Source organism: Hippoglossus hippoglossus, chromosome 22 (assembly GCF_009819705.1).
Source record: "Hippoglossus hippoglossus isolate fHipHip1 chromosome 22, fHipHip1.pri, whole genome shotgun sequence".
In the NCBI taxonomy this organism is placed as follows: Eukaryota; Metazoa; Chordata; class Actinopteri; order Pleuronectiformes; family Pleuronectidae; genus Hippoglossus; species Hippoglossus hippoglossus.
Window position 1 is genome coordinate 10,367,462 of NC_047172.1, and position 18,035 is coordinate 10,385,496.

The 18,035-nt window shown below is 42.6% G+C and overlaps 2 protein-coding genes and 1 long non-coding RNA gene across 3 annotated transcripts in view; 1 reads left to right on the top strand and 2 right to left on the bottom strand.

Moving 5' to 3' along the window:
* asap3 (ArfGAP with SH3 domain, ankyrin repeat and PH domain 3) overlaps positions 1-6,818 on the top strand; it is a 25,949-nt gene extending 19,131 nt beyond the window's left edge. Inside the window, exons 18-26 of the mRNA XM_034576411.1 lie at positions 1,237-1,322; positions 1,444-1,559; positions 2,034-2,101; positions 2,875-2,982; positions 3,620-3,833; positions 4,392-4,671; positions 4,813-5,035; positions 5,176-5,307; positions 5,450-6,818. Coding sequence (XP_034432302.1) covers positions 1,237-1,322; positions 1,444-1,559; positions 2,034-2,101; positions 2,875-2,982; positions 3,620-3,833; positions 4,392-4,671; positions 4,813-5,035; positions 5,176-5,307; positions 5,450-5,524 — 1,302 coding nt within the window. The 3' untranslated portion in view covers positions 5,525-6,818. The remainder of the gene's footprint in view (positions 1-1,236; positions 1,323-1,443; positions 1,560-2,033; positions 2,102-2,874; positions 2,983-3,619; positions 3,834-4,391; positions 4,672-4,812; positions 5,036-5,175; positions 5,308-5,449) is intronic.
* LOC117756100 overlaps positions 1-12,166 on the bottom strand; it is a 12,639-nt gene extending 473 nt beyond the window's left edge. The window contains exons 1-2 of the long non-coding RNA XR_004612733.1: positions 11,809-12,166; positions 3,036-3,053 (exon numbers count right to left, since the gene is read on the bottom strand). This is a non-coding gene — a long non-coding RNA (uncharacterized LOC117756100). The remainder of the gene's footprint in view (positions 1-3,035; positions 3,054-11,808) is intronic.
* Positions 12,167-12,772: 606 nt separating this feature from the next.
* On the bottom strand, positions 12,773-14,321 carry LOC117756099. The gene has a single exon (XM_034576435.1). The coding sequence runs from the start codon at positions 13,838-13,840 to the stop codon at positions 13,205-13,207; it is 636 nt and encodes a 211-aa protein (XP_034432326.1). The 5' UTR covers positions 13,841-14,321; the 3' UTR covers positions 12,773-13,204.
* Positions 14,322-18,035: the final 3,714 nt, after the last annotated feature.

The window sequence follows — 18,035 nt, forward strand, 5'->3', positions numbered from 1 at the left end:
CATGAACCTGAATTGAAACTCTTAAAGATTCTCACATATGTGGTGGATTTAGTGTGAATGACAGCAACTTCCTGACGAGGCCGCCCTCCCTGCTCGCTTAAAGCAACACACACACATTTATGAGATGCTTTACAAAACTTGCCACTGACACTGAAGAAGTGACTAAAAATAGAAATCCCCACAGTGTTAAACAATGACACGTAGGTGGTGTGTGGATAGTTACAGTATGTGAAGCATGTGTTAATTGTCCTCTTGTGTGCATGGTTCATGTGGGTGTGTAGTCCGAGGCCGTTCCATTTCTTTTGGCCTCTAATTCAGTCTTTTCCTCCCTTTTTCCTCTCATCTTCAGCTGCGTCTCTCCAACCCCTCGTTTTCTTCTTTAATCACATCCTAGCCTCTTGTCACAGACTTCCTGTTCAGCATAAGTGCGTAACACCACCGTCATCTTTCTCTCTCTGTGTGTGTGTGTGTGTGTGTGTGTGTGTGTGTGTGTGTGTGTGTGTGTGTGTGTGTGTGTGTGTGTGTGTGTGTGTGTGTGTGTGTGTGTGTGTGTGTGTGTGTGTGTGTGTGTGTGTGTGTGTGTGTGTTCATGTTTGTTTATTTTGGTTGGTGCTCACTTATTGTTTCAGCTTTTAGGTCAAAGCTCATGTCCCAAGTGAGACAAGCTCATTGAATTACACATGCACTCCTCTGTCTTTCTTATGCGCTTCCTTTTTCACTTCACATAGACAAATCATCCTTAAATTTTTTAACACACAAACCAGAACGGCTCTCAGTGGACCGGACCCCTCTGCCAAGGCCCAACAGTCCTTTTAAATTCAATCAAGCTGCACCAAATTGTAGACACTCGTAAAATATCAGTCCACAAAAAATGTGCCTGATTGTTTTATGAGAGATCAGTGAATTATTCCTTGGGAAAATGGTGTTTATGTTAAAAAAAGGCCTTTCTGACCCATTCCGACTCCTTTCCACCAAGTTTTGTGGAAATCTTTTCAGTGGTTTTTGTGTGATCTTGGTCACGAACAAACAAAATCAACAAACAAATGCACATGGGTGAAATAAATACTAATAAATAGTTGTTATTCTGCCAGCATGTCAGGAGACCTGATCGTCAATAACGTGATGCAATTGACCGATAGTGACCTTGACCTAAAAAACGATGCTGCGCACAGATGGATAATCTCTTGAGGGTCAACAGCGTGATCTTATTTGTTTGTCTTCTTCTTCCTGTTGAAGGGGATCAAAGAGACGGCCCTTCATCTCGCTGTGCGTCTGGAGGAGAGAAGCTCTCTGTCGCTGGTGGATTTCCTTTGTCAGAACAGGTCAGACAATGATGAACATTCAAGTGTGATTTGTAGCTCCTTAGAATAAAGAGGATTATGTTTTATTAGAAGCTGGGGACGTACAGCAGCATCTGTACTGAACTGTATGTTCACTTTACAGCAACTGTCTGGAGAAGAGAACAGCAGAAGGGAACACGGCTCTGCATTACAGCGTCCTGCACCACAAGCCTGAGTCTCTCAAGTTACTGCTCAAAGCAAAAGCAGTTCTACACACAGGTACATTATTCAGTCTACTTAAACCTCTTTGTGTTTTATATAAAGAAGCCTGTGCACTCACAAACTATTTCACTTCAGCAACTACAATCTTTTTTACTCGCACAATTTATTCATATAAATATACGTATTTCTTTTGTAACATTTCCATACTACTATCTATATTCTGTGCAGTGATTCAGTTTATATTGCGTTGTCGTATGTCTTTGTTTTTATTTATATATTTAAAATAAATAAAGAGAGAAATTAAAAAAACAAGTGAAAAAAAAGTTATTTATATATATTATTTACAAACAGTGATGAGGAAATAAAAAGTACAAATTTATTTAATATCACCCATTCTCCATATCTTATAAAAAGAGAGAAAGATAAAGGAACTATTGTCTGTTATGTGTGAGTGCACCATGATTTGCTACTAATTCCGTTGTAAGAATCAATCAATCTATCCAATGCTTTAACCATTTCTTTTTTCTGTAGTGAATTCAGCAGGAGAGACGGCTCTCGATATCGCTCGGAGGCTGCAGCACATACAATGCATCGACCTGGTGAGAACTCAGTCCTCTTTTAGTTTCAATTACAATTCATATTTTCAAAGAACACACAACAGAGAAATCGGAGCTGCAACATTAAGAAACCGACCACAAAGTCAACTCCAGAAACAAACCAAGACAATCTCCACGGCTCGAGACACAACCTTGAAATAACTCCCCGTGCAGCAGAGCTCAGGACTCAGGTCTCGCTCCCAGGACGAGGAATCTTATCCTCATCTGGTCCCACTGTGCATCATTCATAAACTGGTTTTATTTTCTTACCGGGCCATCTGCCCTGCTGACTCAGACCTGCTTTGTGTAATATCCTGTTTGATTGTGCACATCCTTGTCTCGCAGGCCTACTGTTTAACAATAAAAAAAAAGGTTACGCCAGGAAAGTGCCTCATTTTGGCTCATTGGGCGTATTGAGCTCAAGTTGCTGGAGCCAGGAGATTTTATTTCAGTTATTTCATTTAACCCTCTCAGCTCCTAGCTCCTCTGTAAAGATTTTTCCGTCAACTGATTTCCCCAAAATAGTTTTTATGTCATTTATACTCTTCCTTATTCTTTTATAATAATCTCAGAACCTCGTGAGTGCCTGTACAGAAAAGTTAAAAATATTTGTGTTCCTTTAACGTTCCTACAGCCAAGAAAATGAAACTAAACCAGAAAAGAGAAGAAATATACATTCTGTGGATTGAGGCAAATACCCAGTACGCTGTTATCTTTTCTGTTTTCCTTGATTCGTGCATCAGTATTCAGAGTGTTTGTGATTGTGTGTGTTTTAGTTGGAGCTGGCCCAGAGTGGGAAGTTCAACTCTCAGATCCATGTGGAGTTCATGTGGGAGACTCAGTCTCAGGAGCTGTATGACAGTGAGGATGACCTGGATGAGAGGGTAAACAACACACACACACACACACACACACACACACACACACACACACACACACACACACACACACACACCTGGCAGGACACCCCCCCCCCCCCCTGCCAAAAAGCCGTTACAAAGAATCGACAAAAACATTACAGGGGTTTTCCACCTCACTCAGCTCATGTGGAAAGGATCAAAAAAGTTATCTATGGGTGTAACGATTCTCTTAAACCACAGTTTGGTTCCGACCTTGATTTTTAAGCCACGGTTTAGTTTCGTACCTGCACCAACCAGCATCTGACCACGCTGCTGACGTGAATGAGCCTGTATGGGTCTAAAATCTCAGGGTTATTATCATCTTGTGCCAATTAAAGTAGCCTAGCTTATGTGTCATGTGAAACATTTACAAAATATACAGCTTGCCCTAACTTACAATTAAACATCTTAACATGTGTTAGTGTCTATTGCCAAAGTAAAATGGATTTTGTTTTTGGGTTGCAGCTGTGTTAGCAGGTTGGGGTGTCCCAGTTCACAACATCCTGTATCATGAAGTTTCTAGACATTTATAACCCAGCCTCTGTTTCAGAATCCCTCACACCTAGAATTAACCAAAGAAACCACAAAATTCAACCCTGTGCTCGTTTCCTCTTTCCTCCAGGTGAGCCCGTTGCCCAAAAATCGATCTCCGCTGGCTTCGAATGGAAGCGGTGGAACCTCCTTTTCCCGCTGGAGTCTGGCCTACACGAGTACAGGCAGCCGGCCTTGTCAGACTTACGAGAATCTAGACTTCCTGTACAAAAATCCACCTGCCAACAGTGCCCCCTCTGGAGCATCAGGGCCCCCACCGCTGCCAGCGAAGTCCATCCAGAGAGGTGAGCTGCTGTAAATACTCCTGTCAAGACTTTAAACTTCATATTTATTCATCAAGAACGATAAGTAACTTTCAGTCATAAGAAATCATGTCTCAACAATGTAAGTCTTACAGTAATTCAACATTTAGATGAAGCTTGCGTTCTACCAAAGGGCTGGAATACTCTCATTTTGTGAAATAGCTGTTAATCACTGTAGATCGCTGCCACCAAGTCGGAGCAATTTTCCAAATGAAGCCACACAACAGCTGTTGTTGTACAGTTTAGTGACTCTTTTGTAGCCTGTAATAAAATCGCACAATGAAAGCTGTCAAAAATGTCACTGCCAGTAGTTCTTGGCTTGTTTGCATCATCTGAATGGATGTTGGTTTCAATTACATTTTTTTACAACAAACTTGTTTCTTTATTAGTTCAAATAAGAAATTCGTAGTTTCATTTTAGATCTTGGCAACTCATTTGAATCATTGAATAACTCAATGAACTATTTAATGTTGCTTTTATTAACAGATCCAAAGCACAGTGTGGTTTTGTTCTACTTTTTGACCTCATTTCCCTCCGCAGGTCGCTCAGACCCCCAGATATCGGTCACAACACAGGAAGGAAACGGCATCCTGAGACGTTGCTCTAACCCGGCTTACCAATCGACAAGTCCCCAGATGCAGGCGAGACACAGCACTGCTTCACCCAACACAGAGAACCCAGGCCAAGGTGGGAGGCCCTCTAGGTCTGGAGGTCTGCTCAGGGGGCAGAGGCAGACGTCGGAGGGCCAACCTGGTGCCGGCTCTGGGTCTCAGAGCAGTGTCGCGTCGACGTCCTCTCAGAACCACATAGGGCCTGTCAGGTAAGACGGCAACTGGTGTACACATTTCATTTGACACACTTTTATGAACTTGACATTATCAGGTGTAAAGAGGGACACTAGAAGCATCCAATCCAAGCTGACACTTTGTCTAAATATTGTAATTTCTTGATCATTCTCCAGCTCAGAGAAGACCACGTCGTATCGCCGGACCAGCAGTGGAGGAGGCAGCCAGGGGAAATGTGGCGTGTCGTCTCCGAGCTGCGTGGGCAGCCAGGAGGAGCTGTACTGCAGTTTAGTGGGCCTCACCCCGGCTCCTGCTCCAGCCCCTTCATCATCCTCATCATCCTCATCATCATCATCACCAACCGTGACCTGTGCCCCTCGACGCCGCAGGAACGCTATGGTAACAGCCACACACACGCAGAAACCTCCAGCTGTCGTATTCAGGCCCTATGTCGCGGTCTTCACTTTCCTCTCTCCGGAGAATCAGAAAAAGGCCTGTGAGATTTCTCAGTCAATATAAATGTGACATGTCTCCTGCAGGTCTCAGGCAGCCGGCCACATCACAAGCGTGTCAAGGCTTTAGTGGACTGTCGAGCAGTCAGCGCCGAGCAGCTCGCCTTCTTCAAAGATGAGGTCATTGTGGTGACGGCCACCAATGACCCCCACTGGTGGGTAAGTGCAACTACAACTTTTTCAGTCTGTCAGTTTTAGCTGCAAATCAGAGGATTTTGCTTGAGCTTATAAAGTGAAATATGAACTATATATTATGAATTTTCAGTTAGATCATAAATGGGTTTTTTTCCTATTCTATCAGGTCGGTCACATAGAGGGGGAACCATCCAGGGCCGGGACCTTTCCTGTCAACTACGTACACAAGCTGACAGACTGAGGGACGTGGGAGCTTGAAAACATTGTATAGTAACATACTAGAAGAACTGAACCAGAATAGGATGCTCGCCAGAACCTAATCATCCCACAGCGGATTTAATCCACAGGAGAGGACAGTGTTATTCTCCTGCATCCAACTCCAACGAGGGGACACCTGAGGATTTAAAGGACTGTTTAAAGGATTATACATTTTAACATGTTCTCATTCTGGGAACTAAAAAGGGAACATCAGGGTTTTACAGCCCCATTAAGCCTTTTATTACAATGACTTGCAGAAGTGCTTTTCCCCCCTGTTGGTCTATGTGTTTCTACAGTCGTCTAAACCATGAACCACTACTATTAGGTACAAGATCATTTGTGGCTGGGAAACTGCTCTAATATCCATTTAACCTTTAATTACACAGTATACTGCAAGTGTTTTAAGATGTCTAGGATCGGTACCTACAGGCAAAACTTAAGTATAGGGCACAACCCTTTCAGGCACTTTAAACCCAGGGCGAAGAAATCTTCTGAAGAGCTGGCAGAGCTGTGTGTGTTCACCAAGTCGGCTACTGAGCACGGATAAAGCTGCTCTTTTTGTTTTGAGCGGAAACTCGTCTCATCCTCTACATCACAGGATACTGAGAACTTGGACGTGCGGTTCAGACCTGCCCGGTGTCTGTTGCAGCCTGCCTGCCCCGGGACGCTAAAAGTGGCCTCGCCAGCCAGTCTCCAAACAGAACGCCAGCCGTCCGGGCAGCCCGGAGGAGAGATCTGAAACTTTAGCTCAGCCATCTTGACTGTGCAGGGGCACGGCTCGCAGCCTGCGCGCAGAGGAGGAGGAGGAGGAGGAGGAGGAGGAGGAGGAGGAGGATCCAGTTTCTTCTGGCTCCAGCCATCTGTCTCTATGAAGGACCTGGGATAACGTTGGTGTGTTAGGGGGGAAAAGGAAAAGACTCTCTGCTCTACCAGGAGATGGCACTTAGAGAGGGCTTGTTAGTAACTGCATGTCCACTGAACACACAGTTACTTACTGTAGGCATCACACCAGCCACACAAGCTCACTTGCACTTACTGTACACACACGTTAGCGTTGTTAGTTAGAGACCTTAAGGGAACAAAGAAAAAGAAAAGGAGACGTGTAACTGCTCCATTTTGTTTTTTTAAACCAGTGACAAATATCCACATGTAACATTTCACTGCAGATCTACACAATGTGTTTGTACATATTTGTCTAAAATGTTAACCGATGTGTATAGTGTATAGCACCTGTTTTCTAAAATGTTGTGCATCATAAACAGTTGTATCATTACAGTCAGTGTTACTTCGTGTGGCCGTCTCCTGATTTGATGCCGTGTGTCTTCTGTTGTATTTGTCAGAGGGAGGAGGAGGAGAAGAAGAAGAAGAAGGGAAGCGACACAGTTGCGTAATTGGTTTTCAGAAAGGTTCCTGTCCCTCTTGCTTTGAATCAAACACTGACAGGGATGAGTAAAGGTGGGCAGGCGGCAGGCGTTCACTTCCGTTTGAATCATTCCTGAGATTTAGCAAAGTGGCCAGGAGTCTTATCGCTCGTCACTGTTTCTGCTGACGTCGTCTTGTCACAGTATTGATGATGAGGCAAACCAATAATGAGAAAGACGTGTCAGCTGACTGGTCATTTAGATTCACTAGATCCCTGCTTCTATTTGGATCTGCACCAAATTCCACACACTCGTAAATATTAGTTCCCTGAATTCAATAACCTCTGCTTGTAACACAGCACATTCACACTTCAATATAATATGACACGATAAAAGTTTCTCCAGTACCACTACAGACTGCATATAAAGATGGACAACACGTTCTCCCATTGTACAAAAATTACGTAAAAATATCCCAAATACATGTTTGCTTTTGATGTCATTTGGAGCCAGAGTCTGTGCATTAATGATAGTGGAGTGGTGTTAGGGTATTAAGGTTTTATAGCATCAAATAACTAACTAGAGCCCAACAGTCCCCTTAAAGACAACCCAGCATCAGTCCCCTTAAATATATTTTCCATCAAGATCCATGAATTAATTATTCTCTGGGAAATCAACGAAAAAGTTGCAAAACACCCTCATCTCACAATGTTCGAGGAAAAACAATCTTTCATCCGCCGCCTGATCTGAAACTGCAACTAAATTAAATGTGTTCTTTCCTGAGGCATATCGCATCCTTCCATCAACTTTCATGAAAATCTGTTCAGTTGTTTTGTGTAATGCTGCTGGGGTGAAAACATTATTAGTCAACTTCAGTGAGTATATTTCCAACAAGTCTGATAAAGTACAGTCTTTAATAGTGTGGACGAGGCCTGAGTCCAGTGGACTAATGTAGTGTGGTTGGATGAAAGCCAGGAAGCTAATGCAGACCAAAGGTACCGAGCTCTTTATGCGCAGTGCAACCACACATTGTTTAAATTATTTAGTTAGTGTGGGTCCAAGCACCACTTCCTATGCCAGGGCTTTAATGGCAATCACTTCCTCCTGCACCTACTATAGCACAATATGTTGAAAAGCACACATAGTATTATAGAATATTGCACAGTTTTTGTTGCCAATCAAATGAATTGAACTTTAGCATCTAATACCTGGAAATCATAGACCCAAACTAGTTTAGTTATATAAAGGTAGAAGGTAAGATGAGCAGAAAAAGTTCACATGTCTCGAAAAATGTAAGTATATACTTAGAGGCTTTTATATATATACTTATACTTGTAAAATGTTGCGAGTGTGTGCAGTTTCATGCAGCTTGAATGAATTTAAGGGGTCTGTTGTTGGGCCTTGGTGGAGGTATGTCCTCCACAAGTTTTGGTCTACAATAAAATACATTTTCAATCAAATATCCAAAAATATGAGTTTGAAAAGAGACCACTGATGTCCTTCACTGTTTTCTGGCAAAATAATCTGTCTACAACTAAATTTCTCCCCGCCATTGTCTGCCATCCTCATAGCTTACTTTTCTGCCTCCCAAAGCCAAAATGTCTCCATCTATCCATTCATCTCTCTCTTGGCAGTTTTCCCTGCACCTCTCCACCCGTCTAGCCTCATTTCGCCTCCATCCGGATGTTACTTAGCCCTGACCCCCCCGTCCCAAAGCCTGGATGATGAAATTCCAACCTGTCACTTACATAACGGGCCACCTCTAACAGCCAGGATAATGATGCTGCCCGCCGCAGCTTACTCTCCTCTGTCCACTCAGTAGACCCCCCCCCCCACACACACACACACATTCTCCCATTAGGCCGGCCTGCCTGTACAATTGCACACAATACGATGTATGCACTCTGAGAAAGTTTATTATGCATACTGTGTAGTAAATGTATTCATTCACTAATCTGTTTTATATGTATTAATACATAAACACTACACATACAAAAATAATTTAATACATGCAGTGGAATATAATATTAATCCATGAAATGCAGAGTAAAGCCGGCACTAATCTCTAGGTTTCTATCTTTCCTGGGGGGAGAAGAGAAGTGTGGCTCGGTCCCATTATTAACTTTCTTTGAATAAGTTTATATGCATCAGAGTCTGTAATCTCTAGAAATAATAGAGGATGTTCAAATGTTCTAATACCCCGTATACTGGGATGTGCCCACTTAAAAGCCATCTACGTGGGTGCAGCCCTTTCATTAAGTGAGCAGCAGCAAAAACCATCGGCTTAATGCAACTTCACAAATCCTGGCTCGCAGTAATGAGCACTTGGAAGTGGGATATACATTTCCAGTAATTCTGTGCTTTTAATGTGAACGAGGGGTTATCTAACATCCATTTAAGTAAATCATCAACCGAGGGAGAAAGGCTCTAATCGACAAGCAAATGACTGAGTGCAGGAATAATTCATGTTTAATGTATGTGCACCAAAGCAGCTCTGTCACAGTCTGTTCTTCTCCGGCCTGCGGCGTCCTGCTTCACGTCAAAGAGCAGTTTTCTGCTGAACAGGCGCAAGCTGTGCTGCTGCAAGGTGACCCAACAGCTCCCAGGCCTCCCACATAACTGCAAAAGATGTAATATTTAGAGATCCCACCTTTTAGAAATTAATATTTTATACAAGCGATTTGCAGCAGGAGAGTCTGCAGCCCGTTTAGAGGAAAGAATCAATTCTCTGCAACATTTCAGTCATTTATTCATTTTTATTCTAATAATTCAGCCTATCATACAAAACTTGATGATGTCGCAAATGAAATCTATCTTTAAACATTTACTAGTCTTGTACATTGTAGCTCTGTTCTCAAGTAAATGATAATGTCAAGAAAATAAAACAAGTGGTAAAACTTACATTCATTCACTGCAGAGAGCAAACGCCTTTTTCAGACACAGTGCTGATACATGAGGGAGGTTTGGGGACAAATTACTTTCCATCCAGCTGTTTTTAAAATATATTTGAAGATTACTATAACCATTAATTGTCAAATTAATGATTCTACATTAAGGCTATGTAATTACACAAATAACTGTTTCAGTTAACATTTGGAAATGAAAGTAAATTGACTCCAAACCTGTTTTGTACAATTAAGCATATGACATTTTAACTTAACATTCATTCTGAAGTAGAATATCATTTTTCAATTATAGTGTGAATAAAAGCTAAGAAACACCTGATTTAAGGAAACATTAAAAGTTCTGTGCTTAGTTCACCAGAGCGTAAAATTCAAAACACATCACAGGAACAAACACAAAACATTCAAACATTCAGAAAAGAATAAATACATATTAGAAAGGTAATTTTTGGACATGTGGTTGGTCAGTGTTTACTCGCTGATCATTGAAACTTATATTAAATTCCACTCCATTTATCAACCACAGGTTCAAACAGTTGGATATTTAGTCTTTAGGAAAGAAAAAATGAAACACTTGAGTAACATATTACATTCTTTCTGCAAGTGGGCCCAGAGGTCTTTGGGAAACGTAGTTTTCATTCATAGAAAAACACAAAAGGTGCAGTGCCACAACAGTGTATGACTTGTTTGTTTTTCTTTCTTTTAATTTTTTTTTCTTCTGACCAGATAATGAGTGAGTTCACCTATTTACCATCACTCTCATCACTGGTTCCATTCTAAGTGTAGACAGACATTGCATAAGGCATATTAAAAAGCAATATATAGGCCAGCTGTATATTCAGTTGTAGCTCTAGCTGTACACATACATTAGGATTAATGAAGACATGTTTAAGGCCTAAAAGACCTTTTTATTCTGCACTTGCTTGACCTCAGCTGAATATTGTTTGGTATAGATGTGCACAAAGACAGAAAGCAGTAGTTCCCTTGGCTGTGTATATGTGTGGAATGTTTAAAGTGAGTCAACATTCAATAATTAGTCACCATGGCGATCAGAAATCTGAACGTCAGAAACACTGCACCACTTAAAGGGGGAACTCAGGGGCGAGATACCCAACAACAGATTCCCTGAATATTCAAGTCTATTTTTTAAGTCAAGCTTCAGATCAATAGGAACCTATATTTCCCATGATGCACTAGAATTTCATTCATGTGTCTCCAATGACCAATTTTGCAGAGGTACTGTTTAAATGTCCTTGAGCTTATATAACCTTTTATTATTTGTATTTATTATTATTATTATCACTGAGATTTATGTAAAAAAATTGGTTGAGTAACCCTTTAACTGTGCTTAAAAAAAAAACTATAAGTCGTTGAAGCCCTTATAGTCAAATTAGAAAATAACCAAAATGAACCTGTGGCCTGGTTCTGATTGATTTGCATCAACTTACTGTACATTACTAAACTTAATTTGTTGTTTAGATATTTTCTGTTTTTATTCTCACTTTGCCTCAGAACAAGCGGCCTGGTCTTAGAGCAATACATCACTGTCTTCTTTTGCCCTTGTCGGTTTTACATGATTCTCTAATGCGTCTCAAATGACGCAGTAGCGTTTGCCCATCATGCCCGTCTCTCCATCCAGGGAGCAATTAAAACTGGAATATATAATTGCACAGAAACCTACAGTGAGCAATTATACAGTCTGAGCATATGCCTGTCTTGTAAACAGCCTTCCGCCTTTGTTCTTTCAGGGGTCATTTATATAGAAGAGCAAACAGCACACAAGAAGAAGAAGAAGAAGAAGAAGAAGAAGAAGAAGAGAAGCACAATCTGGGATTCATGCTCTGCAGAAATCCCTTTTTCATTCTTTTGGAAAGTAGCACACACATAAAGATGGATGCTGAGATGCACTCACATTGCTGCACCAAGATTGAATGCCTGCCTCTGTGCAATAACCTTTGAATGCCAAAAATAGATATCTCTGGTGTACTGGCTGTGCTTTCTACACACACACACACACAAAGCTGAAGCAAAGGGATTGGTGGAATAGATACGTAGTCATCCCCTAATCCAAACACAAGAGGAACGGTAGGAAGGAAAAGAAGAATTAGGCCAAAAAAACAGAGTGATCTATAAGTAGAAATTAGGTCATCCACTGCATATGGGACAGATACGTCTGTGCGTGAACAAGTGCAACACAATTATCAACCGATCTATTAAAGTGACCTAACAAATGAAAACGTGTCGTCTAGCTTCCAAAACTGTGCCTCAAAAAACTGATTGAAATCACGTAATAGTGGTGAAGCTGTTACCGTGCAAACTACAAAACCGGTGACGTTCGGGGGTGCCAACCACTTGCCATTGTCACATTCAACACCAACACACAATCAGTGATGGTTAGCTCTCCTTGCTAATGTATGCATGGCTTAACTTAAGTGCAACCACAAGTAAAAGATCAGGTCCAACAAGCTTGAATCAGAAATATCCACCATAATATTCAAATTTATTTAAATAAACGCAGCAGAAACGTATAGATCCTAAGTCCTGCAGCGCTGGAGCAGTGTTGTGGTTACGGTGCTCTGCCGGATACGTTTGGAGGTTTTGCGGAAGCGGATTTAGGGTCGAGAGACGAGCGGTTGCTAGGTGACTGGGTAAAAAAAGAGGCCACAGGTGGAATCGTCCCAGTGTGAACTCCTCTCTCGCTCTCCCAATTGTTCAATGCCGCCTAAAAAAACGGTGTGTGTGACCGGTGGTGGACGAATGGTCGCAGAGAAGCCAAGGCACGATTAACGGGAAAAGTCTCAGCCTTCTAAAGTACACACTACATTTTCTTCTTTTCCTAACTCCTTCCTGCGTCCTTGGTTTTATAACAATGCAGCAATCCCTACCAAACCTTCATCTCTTGTCCACTTCCACTGCCCTTCTCCTCTGGTTCAATGCTTCCCTCGTTCTCATCCCTTTTCCTTTCCCTCTCACTGTTGAACAGGTTGACTTCCTCATTGGCTTTTTGTCCGTTGCTGCATACATAAAGAGATGCACAGCAAAGCTCCTGGTACCTCACCTGAACATGACTGCACCATGGTTTCTATCTCAATGTCCAATCCCTCCTATTCAAGTCAATGCAAGCAGCAAAGTATCGGTGGTAAACAAGAAAAACAAAATGACATGCTGTACACATAGCACTGGTTGAAGTTGGTCAGAAATGCTCCTAACAGGAAGCTCCTTACTAGCATTTGTGATAGGCACTCTAAAGACCTGGAGGACCAGCCTCAGGATATAATAGCAGAGAGGTGGAAACTGTAGAGCAGCCGTGACAATGTGTGATCTCTAAAGAATGGAAGTCTGTCCTCCTGTTTATGTAAAGCACATTTCTAAAGCAAAAGTTGAAAAAGGTGGAAAGTCCTATTTGAACTTCACAGGCCAGGGCAGGCACGTGCGGAGTCCAAGCATGGAGGAGAAGACAATGGTGGGTCGGTGCTTCTTGAACCTCAGGCCTTTCTTCAGCCGCTGGCTGTTCTCCGCCACACACACCTCCCCCTGCTGGGCCCCGCTAGATATCCTCGACACCACCTCCCCGTGAACCACTACCTCCTGTTCCGAGCGCACATACACCTCCCTGAGCTCCTCCAGCCGTCGCTCCATCTCTCTGATGACCCGCTGGCGCTCCTCAACCTCCAGGAGGCGCCGTCGAGCCGCCTCGAAGTCCATGCTGCAGCTGGGGGTGACGTGCTTGGACGAGGGGGCCGTGGCTGAGGTGGACGGGGGGTCGGACCTGGTTAGGAGAGCCCCTGCCACCCTCCGGAAGTCTCCCATGGAAATGGAGCGCCTGGTGGCCGGTGAGGCCAGAGCCAGGAGAGCGGAGGCAGATGTGGAAGGTGGCAGGGCCATCGGGAGAAGAGGTGGAGAAGATGATGATGATGGAGAAGGTAAACCCGGTGGTTGAAGATCTGGATGTGGGTCCTTGTTTTTAATAGCTGCTGCCATGTTCTCGGTTGTGTCCTCATCGTGGGAGTCTGTGTTTCTTTGTCGTCGCTTCATGGCTGGTGTTCAGCTCCTCCTGTGCTGCTGCTGCTGCCGTCTGTGTTGTCCCTCTGTCTTCCTGTGTCGGAGCGGTGAGCAGCCGAGCAGACGGAGCGGAGATGTGCAGTGATGCAGCCGGGCAACTGCTCCATTCATTAATAAGAGATCCCAGGCAGGCTTGTGCTGTCTCTGCATCTGAGTGGTTGTGCTGGGGAGGAGCCTGCTGACAACTCATTGGCTGCTGAAATCCTGGGTACGTCAGCCGATGATTGGGCAGCTTCGCCTCTGTGCTGCTGATGCTGGCAGACGGTCGTGTCCTCTGCTTGACTGTTTTGCTTCGTCGTCGTGCGGAGCTCTGCTTTGATCAGCTCTGCTCAGTCAAGCGAGGCAGAGTGAGGCGAGAGATGCAGGAGTATCAGGGTTTTCTCCCCTTTGCTGAGGCCATTTTGGCTCAGTTTCTGTTCTCCCAGCCTCTCTGCCGCCATCCCTCCTACCGGCTGCTCTCTCCATCTCCCTCTCTATTCCTTTTTCTCGCTCAGATAGTTGCCCCTAGCAACACAGCCTCAACATCAGATGGCGAAAGCGGGGGTGTGTGTGTGTGTATCACTTTCCTGCTTAGCTTTATCACCATTTCCCGGTTTTCATTCTTTCCCAAATTTCCCTCTTTTGACCTCCATGGCAGTTCCAAGCTTTAAGTCACATGTGACACGCAGACACACATACACATAATAACACACATAATATCATGTGAACACGATATCTCAAGAAGGCCTTAAGGGAACTTCTTCAAATTTGCTACAAATGTTCAGTTAGACTCAAGGATGAACTGTTGATATTTTTGGGGGCAAAGGTCAAAGGTCAAAGGTCAAGGTTTTGCCTTGTGAACGCGATATCGCATGAACACCTCCAGGGAATCCTTCTCACTTGGATCTCACAGATGAAGAATTTGGTGGTCAAAGGTCAAGGTCACTGTACTCACGTTTATTCCATGGCAGTTTTAAGCAGCATTTAACAGAATGGAAAAGATCCTCGTGCTCACAGGGTCTGGTGAGTCTGGTAGTCCACTTTTTCAGAGCATATCACCCAAATTAAAGCTCTTCTGCTGTGTTTAATCCTCAATCTACCAATTCACCTAGTTTAAAAACTGACACCCAAACTCATGTTTCAGATTTGACAAGTAACATCAACTTAAAATAATATGGATTTTCTTACAGTGTTCTTCTTCTGATAGCTGTAATGTCGCCTCCCCTAACATCTAAGCTTATCCTGTCCGTCTAGACATATATCGACTGGTTCTGCAGCCGCCTGGCAGACGTGATAGGATCAGAGAAGTTAACACACAGGATAAGTTCACTCCAATACCCTCAGAAGTAATAACACACACACACAAACACAAACCCATGATCGAAAAATGGTTTGTGGTGCGTTTGGAGCACTGAGAAGTGATGTTTTAAATATTTGCCTTCAGCGAGAGTGAGTCAAAACGATGAGGCTTTTAGCAGGTCAGAGGTGTGTGTGCATGCGCCGGCGTATTAAAGTGTTCACTTAGCTCTTTGTTTTTCATCTCAGCACTGACGCTGTACTCTCTCCGTGCTTTTAGCTTTAGTGATCTCCAGAGAGAGAGAGAGAGAGAGACTTACAAAGACAGAGATGGAAAACAAGAAAGAAGAGCTTGTACTCTATGTACCTATAGGATGAATAAATGACAGGAAGGTGCTCTTCAGGTCTTTAACCTGCTTTTCAAAAAGCCAGAAAAATAAGAACGACTGCAAAAGTATTATCATCATAAAGAGGATACCAAGACAACTGTGCTGGCAGATTTATAGAGATACTGAGAAAGATGTAGAGATATTGAGAGAGAGAGATAGGGAGAGAGATAAAGAAATAAAGAGAGATATAGAGATAGAAAGAGACAGAGTTATACAGGGAGTTATATATATATATATATATACAGTATATATAGTGTGAGACAAAAAGAGAGATTGAAACAGATAAAGTTATACAGGGAGATATAGTGATAGAGGGTGATAAATATATAGATATATATAGAGAGAGAGAAAGAGAGAGATATAAAGATAGAAATAGAGAGGGATATATATAGGTATATAGAGATATCTAGCGAGATATGTAGCGAGATATGTAGAGATAGTGATAGATAGATCTTTTTTGAATGATCAAAAGTTTAAGAGGCTTTAATTTCCCTTAATATTAAACAATGCACAACTATTCTGTATACATTTCAGGATATCCACTGAAAGTTTTACTTTGGTAACATGGTGCAGGATACGGAAACATTTACTTGCACGTGTTGCACAGTTTCCCTCAGATTTACACAGTAGCTCAGTATAAACATCCCGGCTCTTAAGTAACGATTTCAGGGATCAAGACAAGATGCTTGAGTGGTTGCTTTTATTTTTTATTTTTTACATGATGCCTATTTTTGGATGAGACTATTGGTTGTGCAACATGCCACAGTCAAAATCCACTCACACACTCTGACCCCACGTGGAGCCTTCACTGCTGCACGCACAGACTGCCATCATCGTTGGCAAACATCTTGAGCAGCAGGACTTGGCCCCGCCTGCTGCAAACACAGCAGTGCTTCACCAAAAAACGGTTTTGTTGTGACAGAGTCAAACACGAGTACTTGGACGCATTGTTTCGCTTGCAGCAGACGCCCACACACAATGTCAAAGATGTCTCTGCATCAAGTGTGTGGAAATAATACAAGTGTGCAAATCCTTTAAATATCTCAAACCCAGTCCATCATCCCTCTCTGTACATTTCTTTCTCTTTTAGCTCCAATTTTATTGAAACCTCTCAGTCTCTCACGCTGAACCCTCTGGTCCAGATTTATTTAATCTGTGTGCGTGCATGTCGAACCTAAGGATTTATACATGTACTGTCGTGTTGTTTATAAATGCATTTAGTACAACTGAATGAAAACTGCGATTTGAAGTCAAATAGATTTATTTTTAAATCTTTATTTTAGAGCTCCAGTCCATCTAGGAAACATTCAACGTCACTATTAATATTTTTGCAACTGTTTTGTCACATTTCCCTGTTAACTTATGATATGAACAGGATAATTTAGGGTGTGTTTGGCTTTGGTTTAGACACTCATCTATTAAAGATGGCTGTAAAAGAGGCCTTACACTTAAAAAGTAAAAAAATGGCCAAGAAGAAAGATAAGCCTCTTGTATATAAAGGCCTGAAAAATTGAAACCTCACCAGAGCATTGGGATCTTATTGGTCCTATGATAAATGATGTGTCAGATGTGACCTAGATATTTTCACACACGTCTTTCATTATTGTCTTATACTGAGCAGCAGCAGGGCCGTTGCTCCATGTCTGGTGCTGCTCCTGTTATATACTGTGCATTGCATGTGACATGTCATACCTGTATATCAGTATCCAGTATCAATTGTGCAGTGTTTGTTGTGTGTAGAAAAGCTATCACAGTGTACGTGTGCAGGGTGAGAATGAATTATGTGTGACCATTTTGTTTCCATAAAAATGATAAATTACTTTAGAGACACGTGCCGGGGAGAGAGCAAGAGCGAGATACAGTGTCAGTCAGGTTTTTTGTGCTTGCATTTGCCATTAAACAGAACCTGATGGAATGTTATGAGCATCACTTCACAACTGACAACAGCCAGAAAAAGACACACACACACAAGCTCTTAAACTAGAGAGGCACATCTAGTGATTTATTCAGGCCTGGACAGTATCCTTCTATAGATAGGACAGGGATCTGCCTCCTCTCTCACATGCACTGTACGTTCAAACCCTGTCACTCTTATCAGAAAACAAAGACGATTCAACCTCCGATAGAACAGAACAGCTTCAGCTGACAGCTGCAGAGATGGACAACAGACGATGGTGATGATGCCGGCTTTCTGCTTTTTTGTAATCAATATCAGTCTGCTGCGGGCTGAGTCAGTCCATCTGTGTGTGTGTGTGTGTGTGTGTGTCCGTGTGTCCGACCCTTTCCAGCATAAACACTGACCTTGTCAGGACCAGATCTCATGGGGACCAAAGTCCTAATGAGGTAAAACACAATCAGCTCCTAAGTGGTAAGATGTGAATTGTGGTTAGGTTAAGGTTAGTGTTAGGTCTGAATCCATCATGGTTAAAGTGAGGGGAAAAAACCCTGGATCCAGACCAACATTTTTAATGGGTTCTTCATGGTTCATGTCTCACCCCTCCAAA